General features: G+C 36.6%; 3 protein-coding genes across 7 annotated transcripts in view; 2 read left to right on the top strand and 1 right to left on the bottom strand.

Annotated features, from left to right (window-relative positions):
• add1 (adducin 1 (alpha)) overlaps positions 1-7,036 on the bottom strand; it is a 53,098-nt gene extending 46,062 nt beyond the window's left edge. For all 4 annotated transcript variants that reach the window (XM_088910705.1, XM_088910704.1, XM_088910703.1 and 1 more), the window contains exon 1: positions 6,869-7,036. The gene's annotated coding sequence lies outside the window, so the exon portion shown is untranslated. The remainder of the gene's footprint in view (positions 1-6,868) is intronic.
• A 1,304-nt stretch (positions 7,037-8,340) lies between these two features.
• Positions 8,341-10,151, top strand: c21h18orf32 (chromosome 21 C18orf32 homolog). Its single transcript, XM_088912134.1, has 3 exons — positions 8,341-8,452; positions 9,116-9,335; positions 9,821-10,151. Exons 2-3 carry the CDS (start codon positions 9,156-9,158, stop codon positions 9,899-9,901), a joined length of 261 nt encoding a protein of 86 aa, XP_088768260.1. The 5' UTR covers positions 8,341-8,452; positions 9,116-9,155; the 3' UTR covers positions 9,902-10,151.
• A 1,470-nt stretch (positions 10,152-11,621) lies between these two features.
• dym (dymeclin) overlaps positions 11,622-23,104 on the top strand; it is a 147,033-nt gene continuing 135,550 nt past the window's right edge. Inside the window, exons 1-3 of one of the 2 annotated variants that reach the window (XM_088910898.1) lie at positions 11,635-11,828; positions 14,034-14,136; positions 22,789-22,985. In XM_088910898.1, the coding sequence (XP_088767024.1) occupies positions 22,846-22,985 (140 nt within the window). In that variant the 5' untranslated portion in view covers positions 11,635-11,828; positions 14,034-14,136; positions 22,789-22,845. Of the gene's footprint in view, positions 11,829-14,033; positions 14,137-22,788; positions 22,986-23,104 lie in introns of both variants that reach the window. The other variant, XM_088910899.1, reaches the window with a different exon arrangement.

Here is a 23,104-nt window from a genome sequence, read left to right on the forward strand (position 1 = left end):
GAACACACTGCAGCTGTGCAGTCTCACGACAGTGCTAAAGCAGAGCAGAGCTGTCCAGGAGGACTCTAGCACAGGGTCCATTAAAATACCTCATGTACGAATACCTATGGTCAGTTACCCAAACTCTACCATCCACATAGTAAACAACCATACCTTAGATCCCCTTATAGCAGTGTGGAGCAGTGCTTAGGGTTCTGGACTCAGAACTGGAGGGCTGTGGGTTCAAATCCTATGTGAGACACTGCTGTGGTATTCTTGAGCAGGGTCTTTTACCCGAATTGTTCCAGTAAAATACCTCACGGTATAAAGGTGTGAAAACTCCCCATAAGTTCCTTTGGATAGAAGTGTCTGCCAAATTAGTAATTAGTCAACGGAATTTAATTCAATAGTTGCTGTGCAGTTTCACAAGACTGTGATGGATTACAACACAAGGGTCAAATTGTCAAATACACATCTGTAAAGTTTCATAAAACTAAAAGGTATTACACTGTTTCCACCACAGCAAGAAAAAAGAGCTTTCCCCTCTTACACAAGACAACCTTAAGACCTCTTTCCCCTTTGAATACCTTTGTGTCTTCACACTACGAATTTGCCATGGGGACAGACTACAAGACTAATGTTGCTTGCTCTTTCAGGGCACCTTTTTTAACCTATAAATTGTCTTAAACTAAGGTTTACTATACCCCCTTATTATAATCTGAAAGCTTGGTTCATAACCATTAAACGAAACTTTATTAGTTTAACCTTGTATAATACAAAAAATTCTTGATCATTGCATATCACAAAAACCTTGCACAGAGGTTTCTCATTCAAGTCAAGAATATAATGTTTTATGCACATCAGACCCCCTGAGATGGTTTTAAAAACATAAAAAGCACAAATAAAACAGATTTTTCAATGTTATTTTAAAAGCCGCCTATGAAGCTCTCACAGTTGCCTGCAAAACCAAGAACTCAAAAGTATTCTGATTATAATGTACGAAACATAAAACATGTTCAAAATCTGTCAGCTTGTTCCAAATATGAACCAGAAAGCTACTGTACATATCAAATAGCCATTCACCATTTTTATTAGTCATAGTGTTCACTATGCAGATACCACTGCGGATGTTTTTTGGATTCTGCTGTATTTCACAGTAAGGCTTGTAGGAAGTCATTTCTCTGTTAGGTTCTCAAGATGTCCAACATCTGACAGCAGCTCTGACTACAAGAACACAAAGGACTAAAACCATCTTTCCATTTAAAACAAATCAATATAAATTGTGTTTTAAGTGACCTTAAGAGCAGTCAAGGCTGTATAAAAGAAAATGTCCAGAATTGCATCCAAAGACGTGCTCTGACAATACTTCCAAGACATGTTGGAAGGTAGATTAAATGAGACTGCAGTGGCCTTTTTTAAATAATCTAAATAATGATGTTCATGTTTAGAATATGTTTTATTGACATACTTGATTATTTATGATTTTTTTCTGGACTTGGTTTTAAAAATACCAAAGTACAGTATTTCTCAGTCCTAGTCCTGAGTGACCTCTGTCTCTTCTAGGTTTTGCTCTTAATCCCCAACTTTTTATTTCAATTTTCTATCTGAGGTCTTCATAAAAAACTTTTGAGTTTTCAGCTAAAGAAAAGCTGTATGAGACTTGTAACTGGTATGATTCCTGCACTAATTAGTATGTTTCAGGACTGACCTCATTCAGGTATGCTAGCTAAAATACAAGCAGCTGGACTTAAGCAGAAGTAAAACCACTAACTCACTGTGAGAGTGATTGATACAGTGTCATTCCCACCTGTGACTTTTCATCAACAACTGATCACCTGTTAAGAGCTGTTCAGTCAGAAATAATGGAGGAAATTCTTTATAAGCAAGTTCAGGAAAGACTTAAAAAGTTCTGAGTGCTGAGGCTGTTTGAAATAATGCACTTTAGGTCATTTCTGAAACCAAGGACTAAGTGCAAAAAACATTTAAGCCAGTAGATCAGTTACTAACACCAAAACAAAAATCGCAGGATGAAAGGTTTCTTATAATCACAAAGACATTCTGAAATAAATTAAACATGTTAAGCCTCCATTATAGCATTCTTTCCACTATTAGTTTTGCCTGCTTGTAGCTGATTATGTTTCTTTACTTTAATTGGATCTTTTTCTATTACAATCATTTAAAACACAAACTGTGCTTTAAGTGACTGTAAGGCAAACCACATGGAAATTGTGCATGGCACCCCTACATGATTAATATTCTGACAAGGTTTTAAACATTTTATTAATTAATAAAAAGCATATAATTAAATTGTGTCACTCTTATATTGTGTTGTAATGAATGGACCAAATCCCTTTCTAGTACTTTTTAAGGATTTAATATTGCTTTTTAAACATCATGCAAACTGCAAAAAGCACATTTTACAATCTGCATTGTGCATTTTTTCTTACATCTTGTTAAGTGACATAAATGTCCCGAGTTATTCCCAATAAGGAACAGTGTCTGAATGCCTGGCACGGCATGGCATTGACTCAAGTTACTATCAACCTATGTTGTTAAGATAAGAAAGGACACACACAGTCAATAGGGACGCATTCAGAACAAAGAACCAGTTTTCAAACAGACGTGATATCAATGTCTAGACCTGAAATTATGATAAAAAGGTTTCATGATTGATAATCTCATGTTATTATACTTAACTTTAAAAATCTCACCGCCATTAACATTTCTTTATTAACTGTAACTGGAAATTAAAGTGGAGACAGCATGAATGTTCTGTGTTGATAATCTACAGTATTACAGGATGTATATGCTATACATCAGAGCTTTTTTAATTGTAGACTTGCTGTACCCTCATGTTTGCTGGTATTCATTCCAAATTAACTTTCAGTTTTTTAATTGGGCCTTCATATGAACAGTTGGGAAAATGTAGCATATCACATCTAATATCTAAAAAACATTTATAGCTAATCATCCATTTCTGAGTTAAGGTTTCAGTCAAGTACCTGAGAACTCAGTCACACTTACAGTCATTTCAACTGAAAAATAAAACTCTGCATTCAAACTTTTTAGGTTTCGTATTTTACCCTAAGGTCACTAAATTCCAAAAACACAAGGTTAACTTATAACTTAACTGTTAGACCATATTTAAAAATACTGCACAATGAAGATTTAAATGTTCCAGGTAGGAACTCGGTAAGTTTGTGTAATGCACCTTTTAATGATGACATTCTGTCTCTCTCCAAAAGCAGAATGGTTACACATTACTAATGAGAAAAGCTACCCAGCTCCTATGAAAATGTCAATGAGCAATTTTTCTTCAGGATTTCCCACCTTCCACTAATCTTAATTTCCTTTTTGCTTTTGCAAAGAGTGATCTGGTGAATATTCCATATAACGTCATCATACATGTCAAATTTATGCACTGTGTCTAACCCCCACTGAAAGATTTTTAGAAACTATTACCAAATCCTAAAAAATCGGAACGGAAATTACAATAAGGTGTACGTCATTTGGAACCCCCCACTCCACACAACCACATAGATTATCAACAGGGAAATGAAGCTTCTGTCATCTATACAAGTTCATCCTGTCACAGGAACTGTATGTTCCTGTAGGAAACTTTTCCTTACTTTTAAAACACACAACTACAATATCATGACAGATTTACATGCAAACACTTCAGCAGAACACAGCATTATTCTTAGCATTAGAGCAGCTTTCAAAGTGTTAGAGACTGAGTAGTATTCTTATTTGTTGGCAATTAGTGTTTTAGACTTCATTTTTTCAAATATACTTTTGTCCTGCATAGCCAACCAAACAAAGCTAACTTTTAAAAATTAAACTTCAGTTTTTTATATTGAATTACATAATTTTATTCAGTATTTTACTAAACTGATAACCCATATTACATTATGCTCCATTGTACTTCAATGCTTGTCCATTGGAGATTATATTCTTTTATAACAGATTACCCTTAATTGTTGTAAATTAGTCCGATAGATGGTTAGTTGCTATGACAGCAAACTCAGCTGCTGAGATCTTCAAAGCTGACTGTGACAAAGCATAGCAGGGAAGGAGATTAGAAAAACTTAAATCACCCTGGTAAAGCTCTGTGCACTGATGCCCATACATCTGGCTTCTTCAAACTTTATTACTGGAACCCTCATCACACAGGCAAAAGCTTAAAAATATGCTAAAAGGATGCGCACCACCACACTTACGAAATGAAAAACAAGATTCAGGAAATGCACAAGTCAACCACTCCCTCTGATGTCTTCATGATGTTTTATCACTGAAATTAAATCTTCTCCAAGACATTCAACTGTTATACAGACTGCCAGAACACAGTTAACAGCTTTGGCACCAATACTATTGCTTGCTTTAAGGGAATATTAATATTACACTATTTAGTGCAACGGTGGTGTCTCAATTTACTTCTGACACAGCATAACACTAGGAGGTACTGGAAGAAATACTACATCTGTACTGTATGTATGCAACACATGTTGTACAGTAGCTTCAATGCTATCATGGTTTCATCTGCATTTCTTCAGCAGGATTCTGCAACTCTGAAGCCTGCATAGGCTTAAGCTTTTTAAATGAACCAAAAATGTCGTTTTAGAGATGAAGACGGAGACTTTAGAAAATCATAAACTTATTTAAAAATCGCATCGGAAGAAGACCCTATAACCAGTACAATTGATTTTGACAAGACTTGATCCACAGACCTTTGACTCTCATGGCTAGGTAGTTGTTCCTTAGCCAAGCAAACCCATGCCAAAGGATACTGTAATAATCTTAATATGATTGCAAACACATTGAGCGGTGGGGTGTCATATGACTTTTCAGCAGTGAAAGGCCCCAAGAAAGAAACCTACAGTGCATGCAGGAGTATATATATAAAAAAACAACATTTCAAAGAAATACAATAAAACATTTTTAAACAATCCACTGTGTCTGGATGGGAGGCAGGTTATTTCCTTTATATTGACTGTGTATACGTTCACTCCCTATAAGACATGAAATAAGCAACTTCTCTGAACTACAATGTGGTGTATGTTTCACCACAGTTTCACATTATTGGAACATGGATGTGGCCATCACAGTGGGTGATCAACATCTCATATCTAGGCTCCAAGATGACGAAGACCATTTTTTCCCCATCTGACTAATTCAAACATTTAATTTCAGGTTAAACCATCATTGTCCGCCTTCACTCTTCAAACTAAAGCGTGACTATTACACAAAGATTTCTCATGGAAGTATAGATTTTTATTTCAGATGAAACATTGTGCACTGAGTGCTGTTATCCACTTTGCAACATGCAAAAGATCTAATGAAAAAAGCAGCAGAAATAAAATCCATTAAGGAGAATATCAGTAGCTTCTGCTGTAGAAGGATGCTAACACCATCGCACATACAGAGCAGGACATTGGCAAACCACAAGGAAAACCAGACAGGCCTCATTGATGCATAGTGATCATTATATAAACATTTATGTGTATAATATATGGCAGATTAAAGAACATATCTATAAGCACTGGTATGTATCTTGGCCATTATCAACACTTCATTTTTTTTTGCATTTTCATCTAATGCTTGCAAAAGAGATTAATTTCACCAACAAAAAGAGTCCCTTTACATCCCTTTGTTCTGGAGTCTGTGAGCAGGATATCTCTTAAAACTGAAAAACATACAAATGCTCCGATATATCCAGCACATGTTATGACATTCGGCTGACTTTGATCGACAAGCGCTCGCTTTGCCTAACTGTGGTGGCAGTCGTTTCTCTGTCCTGTGACAAAAACTGGACTGTGTCATCAACTGGACTTCCAAGTTCTTAGTGAAAAAACTACTGCGACTGAAAAGCAATGCATCTAGAACTTTTCAGATCCTATTGAAAATTCATAGTTCACTGTGTGACTAGGCCTAATTTAAAAAGCAAAAGCTAAAAAAAAAGCTTACACAGAAGTAGTCAGGCCAGGCTGCATAAATGCCAGCCTTGAAGGTATGCTTGAAAGAAAAATGCTTACTATTTAAATACATTTTACACACACACACACATAGATATTAAGTCAAATTATTTCACGTAGCAAATCTTTTAAAGCAAGTGTATCTGTCTAAATATTTCACCTAAAATATTACGCCAATAACAAACTATAGCAGCATGACAGCAGAATCCTAAATCCACTCACAATCAACGAAAAATTATAGTTTTAAGTAAAAATATTCTTACTAATAAATAGTCAACTAGTTGACTCTTCGACATCAAGTTAATTGTATTATAATTGTTATTAAAGAGGTTAATTAGGCAAACAGACTACATGTTTGAAGCGGGACGTTTTTATGATTCCCCATGGGACAACAACACGCAAATTTTACGTTTTCTAAATACTCTGGATTTTGTATACCACTGCAACGCTGTCATCCTGAATTTACACAGCAGATTGATTTATTTGATTTATTTGACCAATTCGATATTCGAATGATCTCATTTAACATTGGTGTTTAATTTTCAACAGTTTGGGGCAGAATTTGTGCTGCTAGAGCCCAGACGTACCCAATAAGAACATTATGAAATGTACTTTACTTCCATTTTGGTGCTTCATTGTAACATCCATTGAATATTTTAATTATACCACGAACAAAGCTATTTCTTCTGCTTTTATATTCAGCCTATGAATGTCAATTTCTCTTTCTCTGAATTGCAACCTCCCTGGGTAAAGAAAAGAAAAAACAAAAAACAATTTGCCGCACACACGCCCCTCTGCAGGACCGTCTACGCTATAGTAGTAGCCCTGTAGGAGAAAAGCTACATATTTTTTACAAATGGTAAATAGAACATAATAGCAATACACAGCCAATACTTGCAGACGTCTCATGATCTTACCTTTGAAAGAATCGAAAGAATATTACCGCGCCGTACCGCTTCTCCTAGAGTTGTATGTGTGTGTGTTTTTTTTTCCCCCTGCTCTTTCGCAAAAACCCTCCGTATCCCCAGCACTTCTGTGTGCGCTCTCCTCCTCCAGCCGTCTGTCCCCGGCCGCTCCGCCTCCCCGCCCCCCTCTCTGGGTGCGGCATACCCGAGAGCCGCAGCTCAACAGCGGGCCGCACGATTGGACGGGCATGGATCTCACAGCCGCGCTTCCGAGCAAGGACGACGCTGGTTGGGTTCTCTGCCTTCGGGCCGTTACACTACAGTTACCAACCTGCCCGAGAAGGGTGGAAGTGATGTTTTGGTTTGAGATATTTGCTTTGTTTGTATTGTAATTTTTGTTATTATTTATGTATAAATAAAAAAAACTTAAAAAAAACATTTGCTTTGACGGGGAGAGCTAAACAAAAAAAAAATATTTTATATACACATTATTTGTGGATTGAGACTGAAATCCTATTTTTCAATGTAATTCCTCCTGTTGTTTAATTTCGTTCGTCTGTGTTCGAAAATGAACAGCATGACGCTTTGATAAAAAATATACGTGGATGACGGTTCTGTTTGTTTTGTTTTTAATGTTAAACTTGAACCCAGTAAAACCTGATACCGAAAACGAGAAAGTTAAGGTTACAGTTAAGGAAATGTTAATGACTGTCAGTCGTTTAGTGTTTAATAATTCTTTTGATCTAACGCAGGTGTTGAATATCGTTACTCATTTTAGGAGACGTCTTCACCAGTGTTGCTGTAAAAATATAAAAAAAACACTTTTTGCACGATCTGAGATGGGCTGGATTGTTTTAGTCGCTTCCTGTAAAGAATATTCACTTACAGTATCACATTCAGATATGAAAAATTGCCTGTCCTTAGGTTATGTAGACTTGTTAAACATTAAACATTTGTAATCCTCATTAATCTTTTATGTGAATAGTTTCACTTTCGAACGTATGATAAGAGATAATTATTATTAAGGATTTTTCTATATCTTTGTTGCTTATTGCGATTTTATCTCTGAATAATCGATCAGCTTATGAACCCTCTATATCATATATAACCACAAAAACCTGTAATGAAAAAAGCGAATCCTGTTAATTTACACTACAAACTGCAAAAAGTATAAATGTTAATATGCAGTTTAAGAAAACAGCTTTTCTGATGTTTGCTTGTTACATTTTTCGTTTCATGATTAAGCTAGTTCTGTCCAACAAAAAATTAATCGAGCCTTGATTTAAATTAAACCATTCTGTTAAATATTGTGTTTGGAAAAACAACGTATTTCTTTAAAACACTATGTATTAAAACAATAATGGGTATTAAAACCATATAATATTTATAAAAATATTGTATGGAACATCCTGCTTTTGTCCTTTAAAATGTTTTGGCCTCCAACACTAGGGGGCGTCTTAGTTAATTCACCGTCTTTTTCTGTCAGCTGATGGCGTCTCTGTAACTCGGCCGAAGACTGCCCTCTCATAGTTTGGCTGTTTCTGGAACAAATTGAGGGTTAGGTTTCATTTTGTTGAAAACGATCATTTAGTAAAGGTAAATGGTTTTCACTTAACTCTTTATTTGCTAAACTGTTAGTTTTATAGATCGACTTAACATAATAAAATGACGTAAAGTATGAAAGTGGATTTTCATGACGTTTCGTCATTCAATGTAATATCCAAGCTTAAGTATTTTGTTGCGGTAAAGACAACATGCTTCCTTTATTCAGAGAAAAATGTAAGAGTAATTATATTGCTTTTGTAATCAAGCGTTTTTGTTTTGGTGTTTAATTTGTATTACACTGTTAAAATATTTGAGTTAGGTTTGCTGCGCTAGCTGGTTATGCAAATAGTATTACAAAGAACTAGCAAAACGTTTAATTTAAATACGTGTATTTTTTTAAGCACGTTAAATTAGATCCTAGCAGTTTCTACAGTTTTTACGAAACGTTTAATTTTAGTTTGCTTAACTCGTCACTGAAGTCATAGTTTCATCAGTCTGTATATATGGATTTATGTTATAAACTTCGAAAGTACACTGTATTGATAGTGAATTCATTTGAGTTAAAAATGTTCGTCTTAAGCGGCTCCCAACATTATTTTACTGAATTACGAAAATTACTGCGGCCATTTTCCTTGTGGGACTCGAAACTTTTGTTTTTAGAACTTTGCTTCTCTCTGGATTGATTTTCGCAACAAATGTTTGTTGTTTTTGTAGATCTGATTGTGAGAAGCAGCTACAGTGATTCATTCCAGCCATGGTCTGCATTCCGTGCATCGTCATTCCAGTCCTGCTGTGGGTTTACAAGAAATTCCTGGAGCCCATCATTTACCCCTTCATTTCTCCCATCCTGAGCCGTCTCTGGCCTAAGAAAGCAGTGCAAGAGAATCGGACAGGCACTGCAGCAGAAAAAGGGAAAAGTAATGGAACGTGCAAGGTAACCTTTCTGTGACAAAAAAAAACCCTGCAAGAATTTGTGCTTTATAGCTGGAACATAGTGAGCGTTGCCTTTCTTTTTTATTGATAGTTTTCTCATTGGCCAAGACAAATGTAAATATATTTCCTAAAATGTTTTTTGTCTGGCATTTACTTTTTCAAATCCTTAAAACGGTTTTAATGCCTGTAATTCATAGACCATTAAAATTGCAAAGGACAAGAGGAGATCATTTTGACTTCAGGAAAGACTGTTTTAAAAAGCAGAGTTTTAGAAAATTGTGTTAATCGAAAACATTGCCGTTATATTTTAGTTGACATTCAAACCAGACTGTTCATTCATGTCAGGAGTTAAAAACACCTGAAGCATGCAAATATCACATGCTGTTTACTCAGATGGCAGGGCTCGTGTAACATAGTTGTTCAGAATTTCAGGGAAGGCCTCTTGTTTTATTACGGCTTACTGGTATGTACTGGATTTCCTTTCAGACGGAATGTGACTGCAATGGGGAAGCGAACAGTTCCACTGCCAATGGACCCACAGCAGTTTCTGACAAAAAGATGGACTAATATAACATCGCTGTAATTGAAAGAATGAAGATTTTTCCTACCCAACGGAGATTACCTGGATTATTGAAATAATAAATGATTTATTTAAATTATCCTTTTTCCTCTGTAAAAAAAAATGACCTCTGACTCTGGGCACATCAGAATTGTTTTTTGTATAAACTGAATGTAAACTGTGTTTAATGTATATCAATATGTAATAATTTAGAAAAATATTTAAACTGTACAATAGAAATCTGAAATGGAATCAAAACCCATTCTCTTTTGTAAGGCTTCTGGTGCCTCCGATAGTTGTATATCATGACATTGTTTTTTTTATTTACTACTCTTACGCTCTGTACTTTCTCACATTATTGATTTAATGTGGTGCATTTTTATTTAATCACAACAGTTTTACCAATGTATTATTTGCTTTCCTAAAAAAATTGGAAACAAATTGTGGTTTGAGGTCTCACTCAGTCTCAGTCAGTTGTGAAACATTGCTTTGAATTTACAGATTTATAATGTTATATGCTGCACTCCCTTGTAGCAGTGGAAAATCTGGTGTCTTTTGAAATCAGCAATTTGCTCGATTCCACTTAAGCGTGTGGTTAAAAGGACAAGCACTGGATGAATGGCCTGGGTTTTTAATGACTATTAAACTAGTAATAATAATTGCTTACACTTGTATAGCGCTTTTCTGGACACTCCACTCAAACCGCTTTACAGACAATGGGGACTCCCCTCCACCACCACCAATGTGCAGCCCCACCTGGATGATGCGATGTCAGCCATAGTGCGCCAGAATGCTCACCACACACCAGCTATCAGTGGGGAGGAGGGCAGAGTAATGAAGCCAATTCATAAATGGGGATTATTAGGAGACCATGATTGGTAAAGGCCAATGGGAAATTTGGCCAGGACGTCTTAATTCACAAATAGTTTAATTTTTTGTTTCCTAGAGAATTTCTAAATGTAATAATCGTTAACGTATTGATGTGTCAGAGGTGTAACAAAGTGAAACCTGTGTTAGTAAAATAATCAGGCTTGAGCTACAGGTCCCCTTGCAGTGATTGTGACTAATGCATATGCATATAAAGAAAAATATTTTAAAAAGAAGTTCAAGTTAAAAAGTTTTCAAGAATTTACTTTGTTTTGATGGATTGTGATGTGTATAGTAGTTCATGTGTATAGGCCCAGTGTTTCTGAAAATGTCCTGTTGTGCTTCAGAAATCCAGTAGATGGCACCATAGTGTCTTATAAAGCAAGAATCGAGACCTACTCTCGTGGTATTATCAAGGTGTAATTATATATGCCAAGCAGCAAATCTCCTGCCTCTACTGTTTAGTTAAAAAGAGCAGTTAAGAAAGCCAGTGTGCATGCTTGATATTCTAGCTGTCTTTAAAACACAAGCACCTGAAAAGCTTGAAGAAGTTGTTAAATTGGTATGTTTGGGTCAAGCCGAGGTTAAGAGTTGAGATGGAATGGAAATTTAAGACAATATGGCCATACAGGATTTCTGTTTAGCAACAAAATACTTAGAAGAAGTATTCATACTGTACATAGTGCCTAACAGGTTTATAAATATTTAGTCAAATGAAACTGTCTACATAAATACGTAATTATTTTTATAGTCTTTTACAGCTCAGTGTTTCTAAATAGAAGGCAAGGATCCGCTTAAACCTGCAAGTCCCAGAATGCATGTGTTCATATCCGGGATGCATCCTGTTAACCTCTGAACCTCATTCCGACGTAATAGTCAGTGGCGACGTGGAAATATGGTGGAATAAAACAGAAAAGTGCGAGATACTGGCAATATTTAATTTTGGGTTAATTATAAACAGGGACAACCTTTCGATTGAAGCTTCCTGTGGATTGCACAGCATCTGGGACACAAACAGTCGGAAGGAAAAGGTGTCATTTCGATCAGAGCAATTGATTTTTTAAACAGGTATGGTTAATATTTAAGTTCTTTAAAGAGATGTATTTATATGCACATATGTATTTTCTATTTATTTCATATCTAGGTATTTCAAGAGGTTATGCCTGTGATATTTTTAAAACAGATCAAGAAAGTAAGTAGAACCACAAATACTTATTGCTTCTATTATTTATAGTACGTTATAGTAAAGCTTCTCGACATGATATAAATTGCATACTTTGCCTATCTCCTAATATTTCAGTTATATTTCTTCGCAGAGTATGTATGTGTTGTTTGCTTTGCACATCAACACAAACGATATTGTATTTTGAGAAGAAACCAATGGCCACGGGTGGATACAGGATCTGGGATAATTTGAGAAATCCTTTTTGTAATAGCTTGCTTATTAAATTGCAGACATTTAATATTATTTACTGTGATCGATTCGTGGGACATGACATAGCACTATCAGCGCCATTTCAATCAACAATAAAGATAAACTCGCAGTGCTCTTACTTTGCTGTGTTGTACTGGTCTGAACAGAAACTGAAAGTTCACGCCCTCAGTCAGTGATGGTCACGGTTTAGAAAATGGCCATGGAATTAGTATTTCTTTAGCGGTAATCGTATGACCGTATGATCTTTATATATCAGGCTGTGTAGGAACCAACAGCAATTTAAAATGGTGCTGTCAGGAAAGGTTATGGACAGGTAATGTGACGCTTAACTCCTGTCAATGCGGGGTAGAGTCAACATCCACAGAATATTCAGTGTAGCTCAAACCACTCTAAACTAATGGAAACTAAGGGTAGGTGCATTTGGAATTGAAGACGGCAAGCTTTGTTTGCACAAAGGTTTGTGATAGTATGGAGCAAATCACCCAGCTATATTGTATTTTTTTTAAAAAAAAGAATGAATGAGATCCTGGGTCAATTAGCTGTTAGCAGCCCAATAACTTAGAAGGGCAGAATGTCTTCTTGCGCTTGGTAAACTTCCTTGTGTTGAATTGTCTGAAAAATCAAGATGGAGATGAATGTTAATTCTTTAAGAATACTTACATCACAAAAATCAAACAAAACTAAAAATACTGATGGAAGATTGCACAATGTAGCGTGGTATAAACAAAAATAGGTTAATAGAATTTAAAATAAGACAAGTTTGAAAAATTATTACAATACTAGGAAGATTAATAGTTTGTAAATGTACATTCTAAAGCAAATGAAACAACAGCAATGCTACCCTTTTACAGGATGCATACAAGATGTTGTTGGAGTCTAAGTATGTTACAGAATCTCAAGAATATGGTCCTTGTTAAAAGGATATTACAAAATCTTACACAGCCTTCTGTATCATACTGTATATATGTACATATCATATAAATTCTATATCATATCCAAGCGGCAGAAAGTAACAATGGTACAGTATGTCAAATGACCACAGCAATGCAAGAGAATGTAGACAGACGAACTAGAGGACCAGCAGGAGATGAACAAAGAGGGAGGGAATAAAAGAAGATGAAATATTGCAGATAGGTGGTGGCAGATGTAGGCAACAATATTATCAGACTTCATTTGGATGTGCTATATGACTATAATGCTTGAGAATTCATTGGAAATTAATGAATTCTCAAGCATACATTCAAAATTGACTGTACTGTCAAGGCACCGGCTTGCTTGTGTTTGCACTGTAAGCAGAAGGCACAGGTCGCAGAGCTTTTTTTAATCGGCTCTCTGGTGCCTCATTACTGGACATTTAGGCTGGTGAGCTGAGGATATCCCAACCAAGTGCAACTTATCCATTCCAGACAGCAGTCTGTGCTACCCTTTGAGGATTTCACATAATAGTCAGCAATATACAGTATAACCTGGATTTGATCCATTGAGTTCTAGCAGACTACCATTATTGTCTATTGAGCTTAGCATCATTTTTAAGCACTTGATTTTTTTTATGGTTATTAGTACAAAAATAATTAAATACAGTGCCACAGAGCATTGCTTTATGTATCAATGCTTTAACACACAGGTCATGTCCTTGACTAGAGGTTGACTGCACCCAGAGACCTTACTTGCCTCCATATCCAAGCCTACTGAGAGAAAAGTCAGTCTGTCCTGGGATTATGGGTTAAGTACTCATAATGCTTGCAAAAGCAATCATTGGTTTTTAAAAGCTGCTGTGCTGTTGGATAAGCAAAAGCAATAATTATAAACTATTCAAGAAGCCCTTACTTTCATTGCAGGAGACTTAAAGATTGATCTGGAGTCTCATATTTCTAGAAAGAGCCAGAGAGGTACCTGTGGAGGCAGAGTGATTCAGTCAACAAGCAATTAAACACATACCAAGTAAGCAAAGTAGTCTGCTGAATCTCTGAAGCTGTTTTAAAACTATATATATATTTCATTTGTACATCTGCTCATCCAGAATTTGTTCTCTTCTAAATCCTTTATCCTAACTTGATATTGGTCAATTCAAGAGTTTAAGACCTCTGTCAGAAATACAGCAGTTTTCAACATTTGAGCGCTGCAGCTCAAGTATAATAGCAGTAGGATTGTGATAGGTATTTCAAAATGCTGACTTCTGTGCAGACTTGAAACCTGACTTTAAATGTGGTCTGTGGCTGCTCAGGCTTTGTGGAATATTCCCAAAAATTTTTGGATGTGTTTTAGTTTTTGTGTCTTCTGTCAGTGGCAAAACAGTATGTGGATTTCCTTCGTGCATTAGACTTTGCCAGCCTGCTCTGTCAACTTTTCTGTTTGTTTTTCGGTGCTAACAGGTTTAAAGTCTACTTTTGGGTTTGCTGTTAGCCACATGAATAAAACATTTGCTGCTTTGTTTACTTCCCCATTTAATTAAACAGCACAAGGATGTTGTGACGATTTAAGGATCCCTGTTTAAAAAAAAAAATTTTTTTTTGGTTTGGAAACATTAGTATTTTTTTGTTTTTCAAAAGACCAGAAAGTACTTCATGAATGAGGTTTTTTATGCCTGTGGAAGTGGGCTGAGATTTGAGAACAGACCAATTCAATCCCTGACACAATGTGAAATGCAGCTAGGAAGTCAGGAAATGTCCCAAGTCCCACCATATTTACTTTTAGTTTATATAGTGCCTTCAGAAGTAATCATTTTTTTAATCATACATAAACTCTACTCACAGTGTTGTCTACTCACATTGCATATCCCAGTGTCCTGACAAGAGCTGTAAGACCATTGATCATTGGATTCTGGATTCTTATTTCTAAAGTCACTGATAGTAAAAAAGTGTTTATAATTTATAACTCTTTCATGTTCTGGAGTAATATGCCTCTGCATTGACCTTTTTTTGCCACATGCAATTGGTGCAATAGCGAGTTGACTGAGTCCTTTTTCAAAGCTGAAGCTGAAAAGCTCATTTGGGTTTTGCTCTAATGGGGCCCCTACTGTAAGTCAATCTATCTGCACCCGTCTAAACAGCAACAAATACGCATTTTTTTAATTACAGTATCAGTCGTATAAATCTAACAATGTTTTATTAGATTTCAGAATTTTTTTCGGATGCGTGATGGGGAGCAGCTGGTATTCTGAGACTTTTTGTGCTGAATCTCGAGTGTTGTATTCAAAGATTTGTACCAATGGTGAAGATACTTGACTGTGCGTTGTCTCCTCCATCTTCATCGAGCTGTGGCATTGTAGCGAGGTTAGAGTCGGGCCTTTTTCACATGCACACGTCAGCTTGGCACCTAAAAGCCAACAACCATACATTTCTCACTCTGCATGTCTTGTCATCCTTGAGAACTAATGCAGAAGGGAAGATAACTTCAGTGTTTTCAGCAGGCATTTCACAGGCTGATTATTCAGTTACTTCTGTCTAACTAATAATACTTATGTGTTAATTGTGTTACTTCATTATATTCAGAAAATTAACAATAGCCTAAACAATTAAATATACTGTACGGTAAAAATATTGACTAAAACATTCCTGTAAATCCTGTGGCCGGGCCTCCAACTCACAATTTTAATGTTTTAAAATTGTTTTTAACTCATGGATTGTGGATAAATTATAATTTAGGTTGTCACTATTACATTTGAAATACTTTGTCAAACTGATGCATTGTAAATTTTCTTTTATTTAACGAATATTTTTAAAATAAAATATTTTTTCTACATGACCTTGTTGGGCTACTTGTGACTTTCAACAATAATTGGAAGAAAGTCACATTTAGTCTATGCTGTGTTATAGCTCCAAGCAAAGAAAGTACTTGTATTTTCACATATTTGGCTCACATTTGTCCAAATTAAATTACATTTACACCCATTCAGACAGCTGGGTCTTTTACTGTTCCAAGTTCAAGAGCAAAACAGCAGTTCTCACCTGGGATTTGAACCCTCACCTTTCCATTGACAAGCCTCGAACTCTAACCTTGTGAAATAATGATTTACTTTGATTAATCAATGAAGAAAATGAACTTAGCAGGTTAGAGTGTTTTCCCAGTTTTTCCTTTTCTGTGTAACTGCCCTGCTTCTCCCCACTTTTACAGCCCTGTGCCTCTGTGAGTCTCTGTGGCTAATATGTTTCACACAAGTCTATCGTTCTAACACCTTGTGCCTAATTAAACAAGGCAGGCAAAGAGCCATGATAAATCTTAATGGATACATTTTAAAAACAACAACATATTTCATGTGTGCCTAGGGGTGACAGCACCTTGCCACTCAAGGCCAAAGGTCATTCTGCCTTCTCCTGACTGTGAATGGAATTCATACTGTTGTACACATAGGAGTGTGCTTCTCTTTCAACATTTACCACATAATACTGTATGCAGCCTTGCCTGTACTGCACTGCAGTAAGTGGGTGCATTAATAAAACATAAAGGGTACTGACTGCAGAATAACCAAAAAATAGTATTATACTGAAATTCTGGACTTTCCATGCTGGTCTGAGGTGATTATTATAGAACCTAATTTCTTAGCTGCACTGCAGGTCTGATTGAAAGTGCATGATGTGCTCCCAAAAGGATAGACTGATCTTTCAGCTGGAGTGGAAGCAGGAGAAATTTTTGTGAAAACTAACTTATGCATAAAGATTTATGAGTATTTATCAGGTCGTAGCCCAGTTGGTAATTCCTACCACTTTTGGCTGGTAGTGAATTTCAAGTTCTCAATGGTCAAAAGTTTAGAAAGCTATGTTGGGAGAAAACATTTCCTCTTGGGGAAATGTTTCAGGTACACAAGGATCCTGCATGCTTTAGATATAATGAATAGCCCAATATATTTGGTGAGACAAAAGTTTGAAAATGTTTTACGTTTTGCTAATAATTTACAGTTCAGATAGAAGGTGTAGCAGTGGAAATTGTCGATTTTTAGGGCGAGAATTGCAGGTTCTTGTTGCACACCAAAGAACTGAGGAAATTGTTCTTGCAGCTGTTTTTATAACTGAATTCACATCCATGAAAGACATATTTCTTTAACAGTTTTTGTTAAGTGGTATTCTTTTTTTCCCCCACAAAGGGTCAACCTGAAAAACTTGGTGTGTTTTTTTTCCCCTTATGGTGCTGTATCTCTGTAGTCATGTCGTAATCTGCTCTTCTCTGCCTTTGCAGTCTGTAACAGAATGGCTGGGATTAGTCTTCTCTAAGCAGCCCTGCTGTCAGGCTGTGCGTTTATTCAGACACGGCCGTAGTGGCTCATCCTGTTTCAGACCAGACTGGCCTATTTCTCAGCCTTCTGTCAGGATCAACGTTTTTCCCCCTTTCATCAGGTCAGCTTCCATGACACATTGCTGAACCTCAGATGGCCTTAGAAGAGAATAGAAGAGGGTCTGTGCCCCGTGTGTTCTTCCGCTTAGTGCAAAACCAATTTTGAACAAACTGCTCTTCTTTTTGAAAATTGGAAAACAGAAACTCTGCCCACACTCAGCTCCACCTACAATCACCCCCAACCCAAACACTCCACCCAGGCTTGAAAGCAGTGCCGTTGGATACGACAGACACCACTTTAGTTGGTTCTAAAGTGAGGGAGGATGATAGTTTTGTATAGAGAGGGGTGAATTTAAAGGGGTCTAATCCTGCAGATGTAACAGGCTGTTTTTTTTTTCCATGTGAATTAGTACTATGATCAAAAATGCTAGGATTACTGGCAGACATGTGACCAAAAAACAGGTTTTGTGAATTTTTCCTAGCCATAGATATCAAATGAAAGGTGTGTACTTTGTTTACCTTTTATTTTTAATGTACTTGACTTCACAAAATATACCTTGAATGACATCCTGTCATTAGAAGTTAATAATGATCACCATTAGCTACCATGGAATGTTTCTAGTATAGATTGCTGTATCAACCTGTTCTTCATTACTGGCTTATAAAGAAAAGAATAGTGTAAAAATCTTAATAGAAAAATGTTATGTATATACTTGGTACAAAATGCTACAGGAGCCACATAAAAAGGGAAAGCATTCAGCCACAGGACAATTACTGTACGTTTTTATTCGTTATAGAGGATTATACATCTAAACATTCAAGGTGTTTTATCATCTCGTTCCTCCTATGTCAGAAACATTGATATATACTTTATTATGTTTGTTATATTTTCCCACTCAAATTTAAATATTTTTTATTTAATCATTTTTTAAACAACCATGCCACATAGATGTTATTGTTGCACATAAAATTTGTGCTATGTTCTTTGTCTTAACTCCCATGTTTGTCAAATCAGTCGAGATTAGTTTATTTGAAATTGTAGGACTTAAAAATCCTACTTGAAACAAAGGTATTACAATACTTATGGTTGTGTAAAGAATATTTCACAATTATTGCTCAACATAACTTGATAATCATAATATGAAATATATACATTTTTCCAACGTTGGAAATTGTATTATAAAAGTTTTGCCAACAATTTTGGATTAGCAGTCTTTTTTTACTTTTGAAGTTGCTTGAGTGGGCTAAAGCATAATAAAAACAGAAGAAAACTAAAATTAAAAAGCAAAAAAAAAGACAATATTTTATAGCATAACTGGCTTTCTAGCAGAGTATAAGATACAAAGTTCTAATATAATACTAATTTTAACTTAGACTAATATAGTTTTTTATGTATTTTATTATTCGAATAATGGAGGTAATTTAGAAGTGATATTTAAAATGATTTGTTCTGACACACGAATTAAGATGGGTGAATGTTCTGATGCAGATGGATTAAGAATGTCCACATCCTTACTGGGTACAAACTTTGATGTGTTGTAGTTCATTGAGTGGCTAAGATACGAAACAGGATTTGTTATTTTTTTAATGATCGCTGTTTTGTATTTTCTTTTTAGTTGATACCCATTTAGCGGTTATTCCAGATTTTATTTCATTTCATCATATATTCTTTAACATCAGTATGCCCTTTCAAGTTTTTATCCGTGTCATTTCTTTTTAAGCAAGGACATTTCTCCCTCACTTCCTTTACTGCAACAATAAATAGTCATAAGACATATTGCGTGTCAGTGACGAAGTTAAATTTTGAGCTGCATCTTTCTGGAGCAGTTGCAAGCTCTATACCCTAGTCACTCGATCACTTAATGTGTTTACTTCTGGACTGCCAAACTTCTCAAATGTTTTCAAACCACAAAGATTGCTTTCACTGAATTAGTGATTTATATGATGGACATTTATAAACATTTATATGAAGTTTATTGACATAAAAGTGTTTCTTGCAAATCTTTAATAACAAAGGTGATAAGTTCATTATTTCACTATGTTGACTAGAGATAGCTAAAGCTTTTGAGGTAATATTACCCTTTTATATTAATTAGAGAATGTCAGTGCAGTGCCACAAAACATTGTAAATTGTCCCTGAAGGGTTACATACTCTAATTACAATATACAAATGGTAAAAAGAGTTTAACTAAACCCTATGGTTTTATATCCTGCATCCTCTTGTGTGTTCAGTTAGGAGAGGTTTTGAAATAATAGCTCCAGATATTTTGAAATTTTGCTTCGGCATTTGTAGTGTGTTGTGATTTCTAGTCTTTTATGTTTAATGTTGTAGTATGTTGCTTTGCAACTGAGGTGTGAAGAGAGAGTCTGAAAAAAAAGTAAGAAGTTTTTTTTCCGTGAAATCTGAAGACAGGCATGGTTAAATAATTAACATGCTTACACAGAAGGATTGTGAACTGAAAAAAGACAATGCAATAAAGAAGCCCAAGCCCTAAGTCTTTAAGCTAGGCAAGATGAAGTGCTAAAAGGCATACTGTTCCATGGTGACTGGTGTTACATGTGTTTAATAACTCAAGGTGATGAAATCTCAATGGGCAGGAAGACCTGCTACTTCTAATGTGTCAACCTGAATACTAGAGTAACATGTTAAGATACTTGAGACTCCTTTACCCTGATTTGTTCAGTATAAAGTCAGTCACTGTGAAATTATACCCAGCTTAAGTTGTTGAAAATGTAACTTCAGTCAACATGGAATTGCACTGTATGCTTTTTCTTTCCATTCTTCTTGATGCGTGTTCTCTTCTGTAATATGCACTGCACTTTTAATAAATTCACATGCTGTCTGTTTAAACCCATGCTATGTATTCTGGCTTCTGCACTGGTTATCAGCAGGATGCCTGGAAACTCCAGTGGCATGTCCAGGTTGAGTTTCTTGCTGTTAAGTGCAGCGTGAACCTAATGCATCGAAATGAAGTCTTTTCATCACTGGCATCTGATATTCGTGATTTTCGATGCCATTTCTAGAATTTAAAGTTCGGTCTTTTTGATTCTCAGTTTCTGCTTACATCCTGCTGCGTTTGTGGGTTCTGACTGAGTTGTAGTCTGATGTACTGTAGCTTCTCCTGGGATTGTGTATACAGCCCTACCTTTTTCAATGTAAAATTGCTCACTGGGAGAGGTCTTGTGACTAACTGTGCGGAAATGAGATGCAGATGTGTGTAGCACAGGGCTTCGCAATGTTGAGCTACGTTTATTTGCCTTGTCCACATCACTCCATCTCTGGCAGCTTTGAGAAACCTATCCACATTCATTTTTGATCCTGGAAGTTTTATCTACGTTGACAAACAGTCCTACAGAGTAATGGTTCCCAACCCTGGTTCTGAGGTACTCCGTTGCTGTTTAGTTTTTGTTCCAACCAAGTTATGTAAAAACAGCAGAAAAGGTAAAAATAAGCCCATTATTACTTCAGTTCTCTGAAATAAGTAGCAGAGGAGGTGAGCCCTCCTGAACCACTGGCTTAGGGAAAATTTAGATACAGACTTTAAAACTTATAATTTTTGTTCTGGAAAATAGGAAACTATTATCTCATTGTTATCTTTGAAAGAGTACCTGACAGTTGCACTCCTAAAGCTTATGTTGGAGTGGAAGTGGAACTTTAGTCAGCTTATGCCCTGAGAACCTTCTTGCACTCTAGTCACTCTACAGCAGTAGTTTTCTAACAAACAACCACTGGGTGGAAGCATAAAACCTGTTAAAGTTTGAAGCTACATTTTAATGGCATGTTTCACTAAACCGGCTTACACGTTTAACTGCAAGTGTGACTTTCTTGTCGTTAGGAAGAGATGAGCTCTGTCTGGCTGTCAGATTCGTTTAACTCCTCCCTGATGTGTCTCAAATAAGCGCTGTCAGCCAGTTGATAATTAAACGATTGTGCCATTAGCAAGCATTTTTTTAAAGTATATTGCCCTCATGCTACCATATTGCATTTTCTTACTAATTAACTTGATAGCTGTTATGACAGATGATATGATGGCACACCAGCTGCCAGTCTCAGCGTGTCTCTGTCTGGAAAGTCATGTGAGCTGTGGTTCACTCGCATGGCCTGTGGCTGTGAGATAGGGGGTATCTTGTTGATGTAAGGGGCCTCCTGGGAACTAGTGAAATCTAACTTTTCTTAATATCTTTCTTTGAAAGGGGGCTGAATTAAATTTTAATATACATACAGTCCCACTTGAGTAAATTAAAGATAATTGAGAATTTGTTGTCGGTCATTGTAGTAATTATGAAAAATAGGTGAAGCGTGGTGGGTAGTGCGGCTCCTCAGAGTTGGGGGGAACCTGGGTTCGATTATGGCCGTGCAGAATTGCTCCTACTGCAGTTTCATTCCCTGGTGACCATGAAAAAGGGAGGTGGGCAATCTGTCCAAGTTCTCTTCCCTGTCAAAAAGCACCTCAGGTGTGTCTCTGTTTGTTGTGTGAAATCAGGTGCATGTTACATAGAGAGTAAATTAGAATCACATTAATAGACGTGTCATGTCATGTCATTTGCCAAACCGCTTTAAACCATACAGTGTCGTGGGAAGCTGAAACATACCCGGCAAGCAACGAGCGCAAGGCAGGGTACACCCTGGATGGGTCGCCAACCCATTGCAGTTAATAGTCATGTTGTTGTTTTTTTAAATAAATTGACTATTCCAGTAAAGACACAATTCCTAAAGTAATTAAATTAAAACGTTTTTGCACAGCAGGTGGCTTTGGGATTTGATTTGATTTTAGTTCTTTCTTTCAAATGAACAGTACAAAGTTTCAACCTGTTTTCCTGGCACCATCCATTGTTTATGATTATCCTATTATTTTTGTTAGGCTGTTATAGACTGAGGTCCAGCTCAACACAGCAAGCCCCAAATTTCAACCCAGAGTGCATTTTCCAGAGCTTTAATAAGGGTGGGGAACTGATGGAGTGTTGCTGATAATGACTGAGCTCGTAGTTGCCCAGCCAGCGATCTGCTTCACGCCTTCACTGCTGCAGCCTCACTTTAGTCTTGCCAGCTCTTGGCATCCTGCCAAAAGCTCTCAGCCAGGATGGGCTTGTGACATAGCCTGGATGTGAACTTGCAACCTCCAGGCTAAAGGACACATTCTGCTTTCACAGGTTTCATTTTTTTTTGTACAGGGATGTCAAGTAGCCTAATCGGAAATTAGTCTAACAAACAGAGGGCTCCCACAAAGGATACAAAACAGAATTTTACAAGTGATGTGGAATTGACAGCTGCTTTTGCCAGCCTGAATCTCTGGGTAACACTGTGATCTCTTTTCCTCCCTCCAGGGATCACGACTGAGGACAATGAAGTTGTGACGGATCCATCAAGCCCACAACTAGGAGATGGGAGCAAACACGAGCCGCGTGAACGATCTGTCAGAGAACCAGAACCTTAGGACCTTGACTGGGACAGAACCCATCTCGGAGAATGATCCCTTCTGGAATCAGCTCATCTCCTTCACCTTTGCCAGTCCTACCAATAGGTGAGAGCTTTGTCCAGCATTAATGAGAGCAGTGTTTTTTTTCTTGGAAGAACTCATTTAGAGGATACCCTTGGCTTAACTATGAAGACATTCTTCTACTGCCCCTGGCAGGAGAGGGG

The sequence above is a fragment of the Atractosteus spatula genome, chromosome 3 (genome assembly GCF_055471065.1).
Source record: "Atractosteus spatula isolate fAtrSpa1 chromosome 3, fAtrSpa1.hap1, whole genome shotgun sequence".
Classification (NCBI taxonomy): domain Eukaryota; kingdom Metazoa; phylum Chordata; class Actinopteri; order Semionotiformes; family Lepisosteidae; genus Atractosteus; species Atractosteus spatula.

Bases quoted from the DNA above. Each gene is read 5' to 3' on its own strand.
- c21h18orf32 (XM_088912134.1), top strand. From the start codon at position 9,156: ATGGTCTGCATTCCGTGCATCGTCATTCCAGTCCTGCTGTGGGTTTAC. The intron at 9,336-9,820 runs GTAACCTTTCTG...ATTTCCTTTCAG, and splicing joins AAAGTAATGGAACGTGCAAG to ACGGAATGTGACTGCAATGG.